At 43.9% G+C, this 15,757-nt stretch overlaps 1 protein-coding gene across 1 annotated transcript; it reads right to left on the reverse strand.

Annotated features, from left to right (window-relative positions):
* Positions 1-654: 654 nt before the first annotated feature.
* On the reverse strand, positions 655-2,805 carry LOC311243452 (protein mono-ADP-ribosyltransferase PARP8-like; the record flags this gene model as incomplete). Its single annotated transcript, XM_084332685.1, has 1 exon — positions 655-2,805. One exon carries the CDS (start codon positions 2,803-2,805, stop codon positions 655-657), a length of 2,151 nt encoding a protein of 716 aa, XP_084188811.1.
* Between the last annotated feature and the right edge of the window lie 12,952 nt (positions 2,806-15,757).

The raw sequence follows: 15,757 nt of genomic DNA on the forward strand, positions 1-15,757 counted from the left end.
GTAAAATAGTGCAGTGCAATAAAATAGTTAGTAAAATAGAATAAAAGAATACAATAGTGCATTGCAATAAAATAGTTATCATCGTATTTTTTCGGGAGGCCGGTAAGGAGTGCATTACAGTAGTCGAGTCGGCTTGAGATAAAGGCATGCATCTGGTTTTCAGCGTCCTTTTGATTTATAAATGGCCGTACTTTAGCTATGTTTCTAAGGTGAAAGAATTATGTTTTTGTCAACTTGTTGATTGTGATTTAAAGCTTAGGTCTGAGTCTACCATAACACCAAGACTTAACTCACTCAAATACAGTTAGCAGCTGGATAGACTACAGATGGAAATTAGCTTCTGCTAAATCTGGTGCAAACATATTTTCATGTAACAATGATTAATTGTCCAAAAAATAAAATAAAATAAATTAATTATCATAATTTTTTTTGTGTGAAAATAGATTCGGGGCTTTTCAGAAAACATTCGGGGGTTGAGCCCAAGTAGCCACCCCCTAGCGCCGCCCCTGGACTCTCAATCGAGGGCTGTTTTGGAGGGAACTTTAGCCCCAAATCCAGTTTTCTAGGGAAGGGGGGGGGGGGGGGGGGGTGGAGAGGGGGATGGACGGTGGAGAGGGGGATGGGTGAAGCAGTGGTATTGCGTGGAAGTGGGGGTCATCCCGTGACCGTCTGGTTGCCGATCACGCGGAGGATCTCTTGATGGGTGCCGTCGTCCTTCGTGTTGATGGTGATGCGTGACACGGCGTCTTCGTAGACAAAGAAGAACCGGGTGCAGACATGGTCCGGCTTGGTAGCCACCCAGATGTCCCCATGCTTGTGCAGATCAGGGGAAGTGATCACTTCACATAAGGCTATGCACTTTAAATCCCGACTCTGCAGGAACTGCGGCTGCTGCCCCCCCTTCTTCTGTGACTGAAGATGGAGGTCGGTCTTTTTGTCGGTTGCCGCCTCGTAAGCAACTTGCTGTTGGCTTCCGTAGCAGCCTGTGTAGCCGAAGGAGACGCTTGACAGAGGGCTAAGATAGATCCCAGTCCCATAGACGGCGCCATTGAGCTGAAACTTGGTGTTAGATGCCACTAGCAGTCCAGCCCTCAATATGGAGTGCCAGTTCTCTATATTGGAACCATGGAAAGAGAAGGTACTCCCGAAGAGGTTCTTGGCGGCTCTGAAGTTGGCCTCTTTGGCGGGTGGACTGCTGAGCAGGAGGAACTGATGTGGCGTGTGCATGAACTTCAGTTGTCTGGTCCCCAGAAGCTTGACGATGTGAGAACGGTTGCTGGAGATCACCCATTGCAGCAGGGGGTGTGCCAGGGGGTCCTGCTTGTCCATCTGCTTCTTAATCTCCAAGTACGGCGCCCGGGTCATCTCTCTGATGGATGTAAGGCTGTCGAGAGCTCGCTTCACTCGGTCATAGTCCTTTTTCCTGGGGTTGAGGGCCAGGGTCCGGGAGTCGTTGGGGTCCACCACGGAGGGATATGGCTCTAAAATGACATCTTTCCTGGGAGACTCCAGCGCAGCTCGACACATGGACACCAGCAAGTCCACCACCTGAGCTCCGGTGGCGATATCATCCGCAGCTTCGTTCATCACCCCCAACGTTTGGAAGCCAAACACACACAACTCCCGCTCACAGACCGTGGGCCGCAGCATCGGCCCGTTCTGGAACATGTGATGCTGGTCACACACCACGCAGACCTCGTTCAGAGCCGGGATCCTCTGCTCCGCGTACGCCATTGTCCGCGCCAGGAAGCCTTTGTCTCCGATTGGAATGGATTTGGCACCGATGTTTGGCGGCGCCGGCGGCACGGCATGGCCCACGCCGCCGGGGTGGTCGCAGCAGGGGTCGCCCGAGCAGGAGCGGGGCGGCGGGAGGCCCCCCGGGGCCTTGTGGGGAGGCCCGAACACCCAGGGGAGCGCCCAGGGGAGCGCCCAGGGGCAATCGTCCGGCTCGACCGCCACGGAGCAGGAGAGTCTCAGAGATCTTCGGAGGTTGGACATGACCTTCTTGTCGGTTGGCTTCTCGCCGTGCAGACAGCTGTCGAGCTTCTCTTTGCTCTGTTGTTGTTTCCATTGCTGGGTGACGAACGTCTGCATGATCAGCTTCAGCTGGTGTCCCAGTCCAAACCGCTCTTTGGTCGACGCCTGCAACACGGCGACGGTTGGAACTGTTCCATTTAGGTATTGCGTCAGTGAGCAGCGTAGTCGCACGATGACAGGCTCTCTCCTGATGACGTCCCATGCCAGCGCGATGTCCTCATCTAGGAAACTGACATCGATATGCAGATCAATGTCCACATCGTCGATCGCATCGTATTCCCTGAGAGATACAGCATGAGGTCCGTACAGGTCCCTCAGTGCCTGTACGTCTGCCTCCAGCTGTGGGTGTTTGTGGAGTTCTACATCGTAGCTCACCTGAGCTCCATTGTAGCACTCCTCCGAGTCATTGTCCCCCTCCGAGTCTTCCTCTAGGTTTTCGTTTTGAACCTTGGACTCGATGGACTGGCAGCTGGCGGCATCGTTATTGATCCTGATCTCTGTGGCGATCCGATGAAAGATGAGAGGGATGGGATCCGTTGTGATTAAGACATCGTCGTCGTTTTCAGAGTTCGACATGTACGTGTTGTCTGGGTAGTCGTCAGAGACGTGTATGGCATAAGACACCCTTCTCGCTCCTTTGCAGCGCGTGAACGTGAACGTGGCGTCTGAGTATCTGAAATCAGAGAAGAGGCAGTCCTTCTCTGCCTTGCAGCTCTCAATTACGACGTCCACGTCTTTTTGTATGCGCTCCTCGCGGCGTGAACACATCTGAAGAAAAGAAGAAAGTCAAATGAATTAATTTAATAAAGATAGCCTTCTTCACACCCGAAGCCACAGCAGTCTCCACTCCTCATCACTTTGCTGTGAACCCAACAATGGCGATCTGGGTAGCTATATAGCTACTGTAGAGGGGGGGGGGAGAGAGAGAGAGAGAGAGAGAGAGAGAGAGAGAGAGAGAGAGAGAGGGTGTTATTCTGCATTCATTAACACTTTGAATGCCCAGCAGGGGGCCCACATTTAGTGCTTGAATGCCCAGCACCACTTCAATGTTAACGTTAATATCGCCTAATCTATGTTTTAAATTATGGCTATGTGTCTAATCTGCCCGTCGCATTATCAATGACCCATTTCCAGTCAACATTGTCAAAGCGGATTGTTTTTTTATCGGTTCATTTCCGTTTTATATCTTTTTGAAAAGCCCTCGTTTTCACGGAAAAAATAAGAGATTCCATGATAATCGCCCTGTACTGGAATATTCTAGAATGTTGTAATTTTTCGGCCTATTTATGAGTATAATATGTGTACATGTGCACGCTGGTGCCGCACACTGAAAATAGATTCTCTCAGTTCCTGATCACTTTTACAGTCAAAACAGCCATATCACATATAGGGGGAAAGCTTATATCTCCGTGAAAATGGGTCTGATTATCCTAAGACTGGTAAAATAGATTCCTTACCTGAGATCAGATGGTATCCAAATGGATTATTCCAATTCCTGATCGCCATTCCGAAAATCTATCTGTTACGGACGGTGTCCTTATGTGTATATATATGGGGGTTATGTATGTTATCTGTTGTGCGTGTGTGTATATAGGCATGTTTTGGTTGTTCTGTTTTTGTCTCCCTCCTGTGTAACATATCCCATTCTCAGGTGACTCCCAGTTACAGCAGCAGAAGCAGCAGCTGCACCTGAGGCTCATCAGACTAATTAACCTCCACATCCCTTCATATACCCCAATTGTGTGCAGTGTTGGTTAGCTCTTTTGGCTCAGTGTGGTGGTGGGTGTCTCTCTGTGTTTGGTGATAATTCTGTGTGTGCCTGCGTGGACCAAACCCTGTATGTGGGATATATATACTGTTGGCTCTGTTTTGCCATTTGCCACTGTAAGTGTGGGTATGTATATTTGAGCTAGTTAATGCTCTATTTGCTCTCATGTTTGGTGTGTGAGTTCGTTTCTGTGTTTGGTGATAGTTCTGTGTGTGCCTGCGTGGACCAAACCCTGTGTGGGATATATATACTGTTGGCTCTGTTTTGCCATTTGCCACTGAAAGTGTGGGTATGTATATTTGAGCTAGTTAATGCTCTATTTGCTCATGTTTGGTTGTGTGAGCTAGGTAATGCTCTATTTGCTCATGTTTGGTGTTTGAGAGCTGGTGAAAGCTCTGGTTCACTCCATTGTGTTTTGGTGTGTTCTTTGTTGTACATTTCTGTTAACCCATAACCTGTTTGTGTATTTGTTTATTCATTGTCACCCAGCCTATGGTGATTGCTTTGTTTTGTATTAACCTTTTGTTTCGCACACAGGGACATTGAGGGCAGGAAGATACCCTGGGTCTACATTCTGCATCACGTAGGCGACCTATTGTTAAAGACACCAGCTTTAGAGTGAGCACCACCACCTGTACTTTGGGGCGTCCGCGCCTGTAAAGGGGGGGGTGGGTTTTTGTTTCCTTTTAACATTTGATTTGGTGCTCACTGGTAGGTCCTCTTTGCTCTCTGTGTTGCTGATCCTTACTTGTGAAATAAATATTATTATTTATTTCAATCTGTCTCTGGCGTTTTGTGTCACTGCACCCTCACCTATCCTGTCTGTGGCCTAGTGTTGCGTCTCCCCACGGGGGTATGTAACACTATCCTTTTATTGATCCACCATGTATACTGTACAACACATAATCCATAAAAAAAAATTACGAGAAAAAACGAATATTCTCGTTATGGGCATTCAACCCGCGGGGGGTAAACCCGAGAAAACTCGGGTTGGGCATCCAAAGTGTTAACCAATGATGACTAGTCAAAATCCACGACAACACTTTCTCCAGTTTTAGCTCCTTAAGGTCGCTTTCACATATAGTTTTGGTGGACTCGGTGCGGTTCTGGTGGTGAAGTTGCAACATTGTTGCATTCTTCATTTGGTTCGCCTGCGTTCACATAGCAATCTGTCAGGCGCACCAAACTATCTGAACAATGTCACGCGGTCAAAAAGGGCGCTCGTCTATTGGACAGTGGAAATGTGTGTGTGGCTGCGAGCCCGTGTGTGCGCGCGCGCGCGCGCGTGTGTGTCTGTGTGTGGACTGCGAGCTCTGTCTGACTCCAGATCAGCGGAGGCGAGTTGTTCTATTGAAGCCGATTACCACCATCCTCTCGCTAAACAACTTGTACACCACGTTGTTATATATATATAATATATAATAATAACAATATAATAAGCCGCGTTTTTTCGTCCTTCTTCCCAAGATGCACAGTTAGATATATAGATATATAGATAGATAGATAGATAGATAGATAGATAGATAGAGAGATAGATGCAGTGTGCTTGTTTTGCATTGAATGCTGCGAGCAGTGGTAATAAATAAGCACTTCCTATATTTGGTTCGTGTTTGGTCCGATGAAGCGAACCGAGACCTACGTTTTCAGGCGGACCAGAGTTCGCCTGTTTGGTCCGGCGGACCGAGTTCGACCGCATTCACACAAACCCGAAAAACCGGACTATCGAATTCTGGTCCGATAATCCGGACCAAACAGCCCCTGTGTGAAAGCGACCTATGTCTCCAACTGGGTCTTCCACGCTCAGATCTATTTAGTTATCTTCAGATGCGTCATTTTGTACATGCACAAGTTGACTCATTTCCTAGCCCCCCTCAACAATCAAATTGGGAGACTCTTTGATCTATCGCTAAACCAAAAAGGGCTTAGTTATATCTTAAATGTATCAAAATATTATGTGCTTGACTAAAGACAAAAGCGCTAAAACGAGATCCAGGTGGGAGGAGGAACTGGGGATGGTGGGGGGAGCACTGGATAGGGTGAATTCCTCCTCCACTTGCGCCCGACTCAGTTTATTAATACAACTAAAGGTGGTACACAGAGTACACTACAGCAAAGCAAGACTACATCATTTACATTTAGTCATTTAGCTGACGCTTTTATCCAAAGGGACTAGCTGAAATCTACCCAAACTCCAATCCCAATTGTGACCGCTGTAGTAGTCCACACGCTGATCTCTCTCACATGTTTTGGTCCTGCCCAGAGCGTAGACCATATTGGTCCTCAATATTTGATGTGCTCTCCAGGGGCGGTTCTAGAATCAGACCTTTATGGGGGCTCAGCCCCTAGAGCAGTAGCATAATTGGCCAAAATGCCATGGTCAGGCAAGGGAGGGTGCGGGGGCGGGGGCGGGAGGGCGGGTGTAAAGGGGGGCTCCCCCCCCTTGGTGTATTTTTTTGTCAAATCAGTTGTGCAATAGTCAATTTTGGTGAGTTGTTTCTATATAATTCACTTATGACATTTAGGTAACATTAATGAACAACTACAGTATTTTTTTTTTTTTTTATTGGTCTTTTTCCCCCTCCATTTTCCTCCGATTTTCTCCCATCCCAATGTTAGTCGTATGCCAATTCCCAGTCCCTTCCTGATCGCTGCGCACTTACCCCCCACAGTCAGATCATCTGGGAGAGTGGAGGCTACCACGTGCTTCCTCCGACACACGTCCAGCCAATCACCGCTTCTTTTCACCTGGCAGCGCGGATTCTCATTGAGAGGGCGTAGCGTGTGGGAGGACCACACTATCCCCCTCACGTCCAATCCGCGCTTAGCAGGCGCCCCGACCGAACTGTAGGAGTCGCTGTTTACAACGACCCGGACCCACCCCGCCAGCTTCTCCCACCCTCTGATACAGCCAATTGTATCAGTGCAGACGGCCAGCCAAGCTGGTGACAACCCCGGAGCTGTGAGCTGGATTCGAACAGGCGAATTGAGCTCACAGCTCCGGGGCTGGTGACGAACGCAATCTCCGCTCGGCCACTTAACCGCCCTAACAACTACAGTATTAAGGAGACAACTACAGTATGTAAGTAGTAAACCTTTTATTCCAGTCGATCATAATGATCATGATCATATTACGGAGCGCTCACTGCGTTCGAGAGAGAGAGAGGGAGAGAAAGAGAGGGAGAGAGAGAGAGATAGAGAGGGAGAGAGAGACTCACATTTTCGTATATCCTGACATTACACACACTTCTGCAGTCCCGATCCCGCCGTCTCTCTCTCTCTCTCTCTCTCTCTCTCTCTCTCTCTCTCTCTCTCTCTCTCTCTCTCTCTCTCTCTCTCTCTCCCTCCCTCTCCTCACTAGTTCTCTGCCTGTCAAATCCAGTTTGAGGAAGTGTCGGGTTACACTATGCCTACGTCCCCGACACACGCAGTCAAGTTTGTGTATGTGTGTGTCCCCGACGAGGGAGAGAGATGGCGCACACACATTACACACACTTCTGCAGTCCCTCCCGCCGTCTCTCTCTCTCTCTCTCTCTCTTGCTCTCTCTCTCTCTCTCTCTCTCTCTCTCTCTCTCTCTCTCTCTCTCTCTCTCTCTCCCTCTCTCTCTCTCTGCCTGTGAAAACCCGTTTGAGGAAGTGTCGGGTTACACTGCACTACAACCATAGAGGGGGCGTTACTGCAGATCAATGCTATGTCGACGTCACAGAAACCGTCAAATCAGAACAGTTTAGTTGAGTGAGGGAAGATCTCGTGAACTCGAGACTAGACTGATGAGTCAATATGGTAATTAGAGACACAGACCTATTGATACTAACCTGTATTACTATAAAACCATGCTAAACACAGAAAAAAGGCATTTATAATGCATGTCCCCTTTAAATCAACTTTCCAGCCACCTGTCAACTGTCAAATGATGTCAACTGTCAACCTGAATTAACATTCAGTCTTCAATTATGGTCTGATATTACCATTCAGTATTCAATATTGTCTGATTCAATATTAACACTTTCGAGTGCCACGCCCGAGAATATTCAGGTTTACGACCCGACCGCTGAATGCCACGTCACGGCTATTCTCGGGTGTTTTATTTATATTTTTTATTAGCGATCTGAAATCATATTGCATCACGCGAGCCTACCGTTGGAGATCCAGGGACCGCCGGCGATCAGATGTGAAAAAAGCGCCCCCTATCGTCTCCCAGATGGTAAATCACCCTTTTGGAATGGACTCAATGAAAGTGAATGGGAGAACGGATTTCTGACTCCACATTTTACTTCTCACTGATGCAGCCGGGGTCTACCAGAGTTCATTCTGGAGCCTCTGAGCCGCGCGGATCATGTGTTCTACTGTATACACGGTTGATCAATACATTTATCGATTTTTTCGAATGGCGATCGGAAATTGGAATAAACCATTTGGATACCATCTGACCTCAGGTAAGGAATCTATGTTATCAGTGTTAGGATAATCAGACTCGTTTTCACAGAGATATAAGCGTTTATGTGATATGGCTGTTTTTACTGTAAAAGCCATGAGGAAATAAGAGCAGCGATTATCAGCGCACGGCACGAGCATGCGTGCGCACACATATACTATCGATCATCTAGCGTTTATTTGAAAACGATTCATAAATAGGCAGACAAATGACAATGTTCTGGAATATTCCAGTAAAAGGCGATTATCATAGGCATGGGTTGTTTTTCCCCGGAAAACGGGTGATTTTCAAAATGCTATCAAACGGAAATGAAGCGATAAAAATACAATCTGCCTTGCCAATGTTGACTGGAAAATTAGTCTTTGATAAGCGACGGGCAGATTAGACACATAGCCATAATTTAAAACATAGATTGTTAACATTGGCCGTGGACCGTGGCATTCAAGGGGGTAAAAAGGAAAACACGGCCGGCGCTCAAAGTGTTAACATTCAGTATTCAAGTAGAACAGCTAGCTAGCCGTTGTGGACACTCACCTTTCCACAGCAAACCGGTAGGCAAGGCACCTTGGTTGAGAAATGCAGGCTTCAGTCTATGTTGTTTAGTCTATCTGTTCAGTCCTCTTCAGTCCTGTTTCAAGATGCACAATGGGAGAATTGTTGAATATATATAGAACACAAATGTTCTAGAATGTTCGATTATGACATCATACTGTGACATCACAAATGTTCTAGAATGACTATTATGACATCACACTGTGACATCACAAATGTTCTAGAATGTTCTATTATGACATAATGTGACATCACAAATGTTCTAGAATGTTCTATTATGACATACTGTGACATCACAAATGTTCTAGAATGTTCTATTATGACATAATGTCACATCACAAATGTTCTAGAATGTTCTATTATGACATCATACTGTGACAACACAAATGTTCTAGAATGTCCTATTATGAATAGAATAGAATAGATCTTTATTGTCATTGTTACAGTTGTTACAACAAAATAAAAAATGCAGCCCTAGGTGCTAGTAAAAATATAAAAACACAGTCCTAAACACAGTATTAAATATAAAAACAGGAGTAAGGCATAAATAACATTAATATAAACAGGGGGGGCGTAAAAGATAAAAGCACTATCCCTTAATGTTGTGTGGCGTGTGTGTGGGGGGGGGGGGGGGGTGCAAGGGAGACTGTTGTTTTAAAATGTAGCTGAGTTTAGTGCACATATGGCCCTGGGATAAAAACTAAACTTCAGTCTGTTTGTCCGGGTGGGCATGACGCTGAAACACCTGCCCGAGCGCAGCCGTACGAAGTGTTTGTTGCCCGGGTGGTGTGGGTCTTTCAGTATTTTTACTGCTTTTTTTTGCGGGAGTTGTATAGTCCCTCCAGTGACATCACAAATGTTCTAGAATGTTCTATTATGACATCTTACTGTGACATCACAACGGAACATGTTTGAGGTCCATTTGAATAATATAAATAATGTTTGGTAAGGCTGTCCCGAAGGCGTCAATACTTTTACCAACGGATTTCCAGTTCCGCGTTCTGCGATCTGATTGGCCACTGACGTTTCTGGTCGTGTGACATGTGCGGCCAATCGTGTGACGCCTGTTTCTTTCACCGGTTAAGCTTAGGCACTCTTTCGAAGTTGGTTAAGGTTAGAGTTTGTCTTAGAGCAGGGCGATAGAACACCAGCCCTGATTCCAAACTCTAACCTTAACCAACTTCGAAAGAGTCGCCTAAGCTTAACCAGTGATAAACTAGGCGTTAGGTAGTTTGCATGCCGTTCGAGGTGGAAATGGGCAAAGACACAGGCGTCACGCGATTGGGCACACATGTCACATGACCAGAAACGTCAGTGGCCAATCAGATCGCACCAGAAACGTCAGTGGCCAATCGGATCGCAGAACGCGGAACTGGAAATCCGTTGGTAAAAAAATAGACGCGTCCCGAAGCCTGTTTTTGGGATTCAAACTTCGTCAGGGTTCTTCGAACGGACGTTCGAACCTTCGCTTTTAATTAAATCTTTTTAATAAAAAATAATATTTTTTTTTCTTTTTTTATCCTCAAATTAAATCCTCAATTTGAATAAAGTGATTCAAACTTCGTCAGGGTTTTTCGAACGGACATTCAAACCTTCGTTTTTAATTAAACATTTAAAAAAAAATAATCATTATAATTATTTTTTTTATAATTTTTTTTCTTTTTTTTATATCCTCAAACTAAATCCTCAATTTGAATAAAGTGATTAATCTGATTAAATTAGTATTTTTTCTTTTATTATTTTGTTAGTGATGTAATCAAAAATAACACTTGGAACAAAAAAAACGATAATATACGATTGGTAAACACTGATTAACCAAAACACTTAAAAGAAAACTGGATGAATTATTATAATAATATGTGGTTGGCACTTCTTTATCGTTGCTATTGTAGATAACTGTGGCAATTCTAGAGTTAATACATGTAAAAAAATTGTAATCATTGATAACCCAAAAAAAAAACATTATCTAATTGAGGAGAGAATGTGTATATCTGTGTTTTAACTTTGTGCACACACTTACCGCCCATAATGGGAGTAGGTATGCGTTACTCATAAATAGTTTCTGCTTGGGGAGAAGTCTTGGTTTTGGGGAGAGTAATACTTAGGGTTTCCAACCTGCTCTACTTCTAGAAACAAAACAGTGAACAAATGTGTATTTTAGCAGCTTTAGGGGCTACAGAAGTGGCGGCTCGTGAATTCTTCACGGGGGGGGGGGGCGGAATTAATTAGTATCCCCCTCTATCTCTCCTTCTCTCTCTTTCTCTCTCTCACACACAGCGCGACGTGGAATCGATTCGTTACACAATCAGACCTAGTGTATGTGTAGTATTATATACCAAGAATAACTTCAGTATGAGTACAGGGCTGTACACATATTTTGCATATTGTTAAACGAGCCAAGGCTAGCTATTAAACTATCGATATGAATCGAAAACGGGGGACCCTGATGTAAACAAGACAAACGTCTTCCTCTGGTCTGCATCCCCTTAACACTTGTTATTGAGCCGTACTGTATTGTACCCATTCTGCAATCTGTTAAATAAAGTTTTCATTCATTCATTCATTCAAACATAGACGATATTGAACAAGCCATAATCCACTTATTTCCAATCCAAAAGAAACTCCACTCTCTCTCTGATCAATACAATAATAAACATATTTGTATAACTTGTCATTTTAAACAAGTTACCATTCATTGTCTGGCTGATTATGATCCACCCGCGACGAAAACAAAAACACAGCATAAAGAGAGCGAGAGAGAGAAAGAGAGAGAGAAAGAGAGAAAGAGAGAGAGAGAGAGAGAGAGAGAGAGAGAGAGAGAGAGAGAGAGAGAGAGAGAGAGAGAGCGAGAGAGACCGAATTAACTCACTGTTTACGTGGTCGAGACTGCATCCAGCTATTAGCTTGTTAGCATTGACTATCGATATGAATCGAAAACGGCAGACTGTGTTGATGTCCATTGTCCATGCATGTCCACACTGCATCCATATATAGCTATACTACCTGGCGTTCCTATCGCCATGCTCTAAGACAAACTCTAACCTTAACCAACTTTGAAAGAGTGCCTAAGCTTAACCGTCGAAAGAACTTGCCGTCACACTCTAAGACAAATAGCTGCTTCACAACAACACAACAGCTACAACAGAAACTGGCGTTGGCCAATCAGAGAGAGCGTCTCCGCGAAATGCGGCTACGGACAAAACTGACGTCGGCCAATCAGAGAGCGTCTCCGAGAAATGCGGCTACGGAAATTATAGACGCTGCTGCTTAGACCGATTCAAAACACGCCTGTGTTCCATCATAATACATCATATTTCAACGCACAGCGCGTTACGCACTGATTGGCTGCGACGGATACAGCGATGAAACAGTGCACGGCGTGCACGCGCACTCAAAACGCTATTGCGTCTAGCCCGAGAGAAATGCGGCGAGGAGAAATGCGGCTATGGTAACGGAACGTATTCTCTATCAGACATTGAGTCACTTCCTGTTCAGGAAAACGATTATTTATATTTGATATATTAACGTTATATTGTGCATTGGAAACACAAACATACTTAAAATGAGTAAATATTATTCATTTTAAACATGTTTATATTATTTATAGGGCTATAAAACAAAAAAACAAAAAAAAAATCTTATTCTCCTCTCTTTTAACCAGGGTTAACCAGGGGGGGCAGCGCCCGAGCGCCCCTAGTGGCCAGCCGCCACTGGGCTACAGGCGTGTAGTTCACCAGTTTGATAAGACTCTATTATTTGGGAAACAGAAAATACTCTGTTACAATATAACCACTTGTAGGGCTGGGCGATATGGCCAAAAATGATATCGCGATAACGATATCGATAACAATATCATATCACGCGATATCCATAATTATCGATATTGTTATAAGTATTAAAAAAATATATATATATATACCTGTATATATTTTTTTTAAACAACAGATGTATGTTTATTTTGCAGCAATTCTTTGTCGTTGCTGCCATCTTTAGTGTTACAGCCCCTCACACTCCAGTTCTCAGGCTGCAGCTGGTTTGAAAGCGAAAGTAAACCGGCTTCTCTGCTGGCTGTGACACCAGGGGAGTTGAACAGTTTTGGCTCTGCTAGTTCTATTTCATTATGGCTTACGCTCAGCATCATCTGCACTGTACTTCACTTCGTGCATGTGCACTGAATAAAAAATTCCACCATGTACCTTTACATCCCAACATTCGTCTGGCCACACCCCCATCCGCTTACCTTCATAAGCAGGTGTGTGGTCACCTACTCGCCTCCTTCTTCACTTTCACCACAAGGAAGTGCCTTCGGTAGATCCCACACTTGACGAGGTTGTTAGCTGAAGAAAGTTGAGACGTGTTTACATTGTTGCTTGTTTTTTTCTTCTCTCATATATTCGAAAGAAAAAAGCTAAGTCATAATGTCTACTTCGGAGGGTCGCGCTCGCAACGCCACTCTTCACCAGCGATTCTCCATTGCGTCTTGGAGCCTCAAAGGAGGCCTCAAAGGAACAAAATACTTGAGGTAACTATTTTGAGGCCACAAAATATTTTTCTATTTTGAAACCACAAAATATTATTTTGAGGCCCAAAATTGATTAATTTGAGGTAACTAAATACATTTTGAGGTAACAAAATACTATTTTGAGGCCACGACATATTTTTGAACTGACATTAGCTTGATAGCTAACTAGCGAATAGCATCAGCTAGCTAATATTCTTTGACACTATTATTACACCCAGGCATGCGTTGCTGATTGGCTGACTGGCTGCACAGTGTTTTAATGACACCACAGTATGACGTACGCCATGTGGTTCCCAGTATGACGTACGCCATGTGGTTCCCAGTATGACGTACACCATGTGGTTCCCAGTAAGACGTACGCCATGTGGTTCCCAGTATGACGTACGCCATGTGGTTCCCAGTATGACGTACGCCATGTGGTTCCCAGTATGACGTACGCCATGTGGTTCCCAGTATGACGTACGCCATGTGGTTCCCAGTAAGACGTACGCCATGTGGTTCCCAGTAAGACGTACACCATGTGGTTCCCAGTAAGACGTACACCATGTGGTTCCCAGTAAGACGTACGCCACAAGGTTCCCAGTAAGACGTACGCCATGTGGTTCCCAGTATGACGTACGCCATGTGTTCGCTGTACTTCTGTGTCCCTAATAACGTTCATCGATATTATTTACCACTGTTGAAAATACATGAAATTACTTTATGTTATTATTATAATTTTTCATCAGAGTGGAAAAAGGCCTTTTATTTAATCATTTTCATCAGCAGGAACAAATCTATTATATTACATTAAGAAAGATAAAGTGCATATAAACACCTCCGGTATACATGAAGTACATTTTCTTTTTAAAAAGGTACAACTCTTAGTAAACAGTGGCAAGTGATAGGCTACCTTTTCCAAACGCAAATGTTTAGCTTTTGTTTTTTCTTCTTCAGAAAAATCCCCGTAAATTACCAGCGTAACCGTAACGCCAACTGTAACCCTAACCGTAACCATAACTACCAGAAGTCTCAAAATATCCACCAGAGTTCTACCGTTTTACAAAAAAATTGAAACATCCCCCCCCCCCAAGTTAATTATAAACTTAGCTAAATGTTTCTTTGTTATTTTCAGTTGTAAATATGTGGTCTCAATCAGGGGCGGATTTAGGATTGTAGGAGATCCGGGGCTTAGCCCAGATAGGTGCCCGCTTTAGCGAGCACGGATTTCTTTTACTTCCACACCACAACCTTTAACTTATACCACCACCTTAAAGCGGACAAGCGGCACTAGAGAACACTTAAATGCACACCCTTTAATTAATGAAGCAAACTATAATAATTTATAATAATAATAATAATAATAATAATAATAATAATAATAATAATAATAATAATAATAATAATAATAATAATAATAATAATAATAATAATAATAATAATAATAATAATAATAATAATAATAATAATACACTGTGTTTGTATAGCACCTTTCATACAAGAATTGCAGCTCAAAGTGCTTCACAGCGGTACAAAAAGACAGGCATAAAATGAGCACAACATTGGCAGATCAAGAGCAATGCATAAAGTGCAGACATAAAGCATAAAATAGATAGCAGTAAAATAGACAAAGTCAAGGTAAGACATAGAACATTAAATCACATCGTTTTTCATATTAGGATCTAAGGTTAACTTGCCGAACGTTGAGCGCCAGGACCCCCGAAAACCAGAGTATAGTCGGGTTTTCATCGTTGTTTCTTTTATTCGATATTTCCATTCATAAAGACATGCCGGCAGCCTGTGTTATCACTGGGGATGGGTCTGAGATCTCAAAAGTCCAATACCGCCGCCTAACACCTTGCGGCCGCTATTGCACTCCATTTGAAACGATGTGGCTTGGTGTCTGTCATTTTGGAAATGACACCAGACCACCCTGAAACTACACTCATATTCACGACGGTATAAAACGGAAATGTATGGATGGAAAAATGATCTGTTTTTTGCATCTTGACCGGAAGAAACGCAATGACAATCGACTATATTATTAGATCCATAGCTATAATATATAATATAGCTTTAGGCCTGCAAACACAGCCACGTATCCCCATGTTAAAAGGCGCTGGCCTTTCAACAGTAACAGTAAACAGTGCCATCTGGCGCTGAAAGTGTTAATAGGCGTCTTTGTTTACGGTTTGATTATCACTGATACAAAGTAAAATAGTGCAGTGCAATAAAATAGTTAGTAAAATAGAATAAAATAATACAATAGTGCATTGCAATAAAATAGTTATCATCGTATTTTTTCGGGAGGCCGGTAAGGAGTGCATTACAGTAGTCGAGTCGGCTTGAGATAAAGGCATGCATCTGGTTTTCAGCGTCCTTTTGATTTATAAATGGCCGTACTTTAGCTATGTTTCTAAGGTGGAAGAATTATGTTTTTGTCAACTTGTTGATTGTGATTTAAAG

This window comes from Notolepis coatsorum (assembly GCF_963971535.1).
Source record: "Notolepis coatsorum genome assembly, chromosome: 17".
NCBI classification, from domain to species: domain Eukaryota; kingdom Metazoa; phylum Chordata; class Actinopteri; order Aulopiformes; family Paralepididae; genus Notolepis; species Notolepis coatsorum.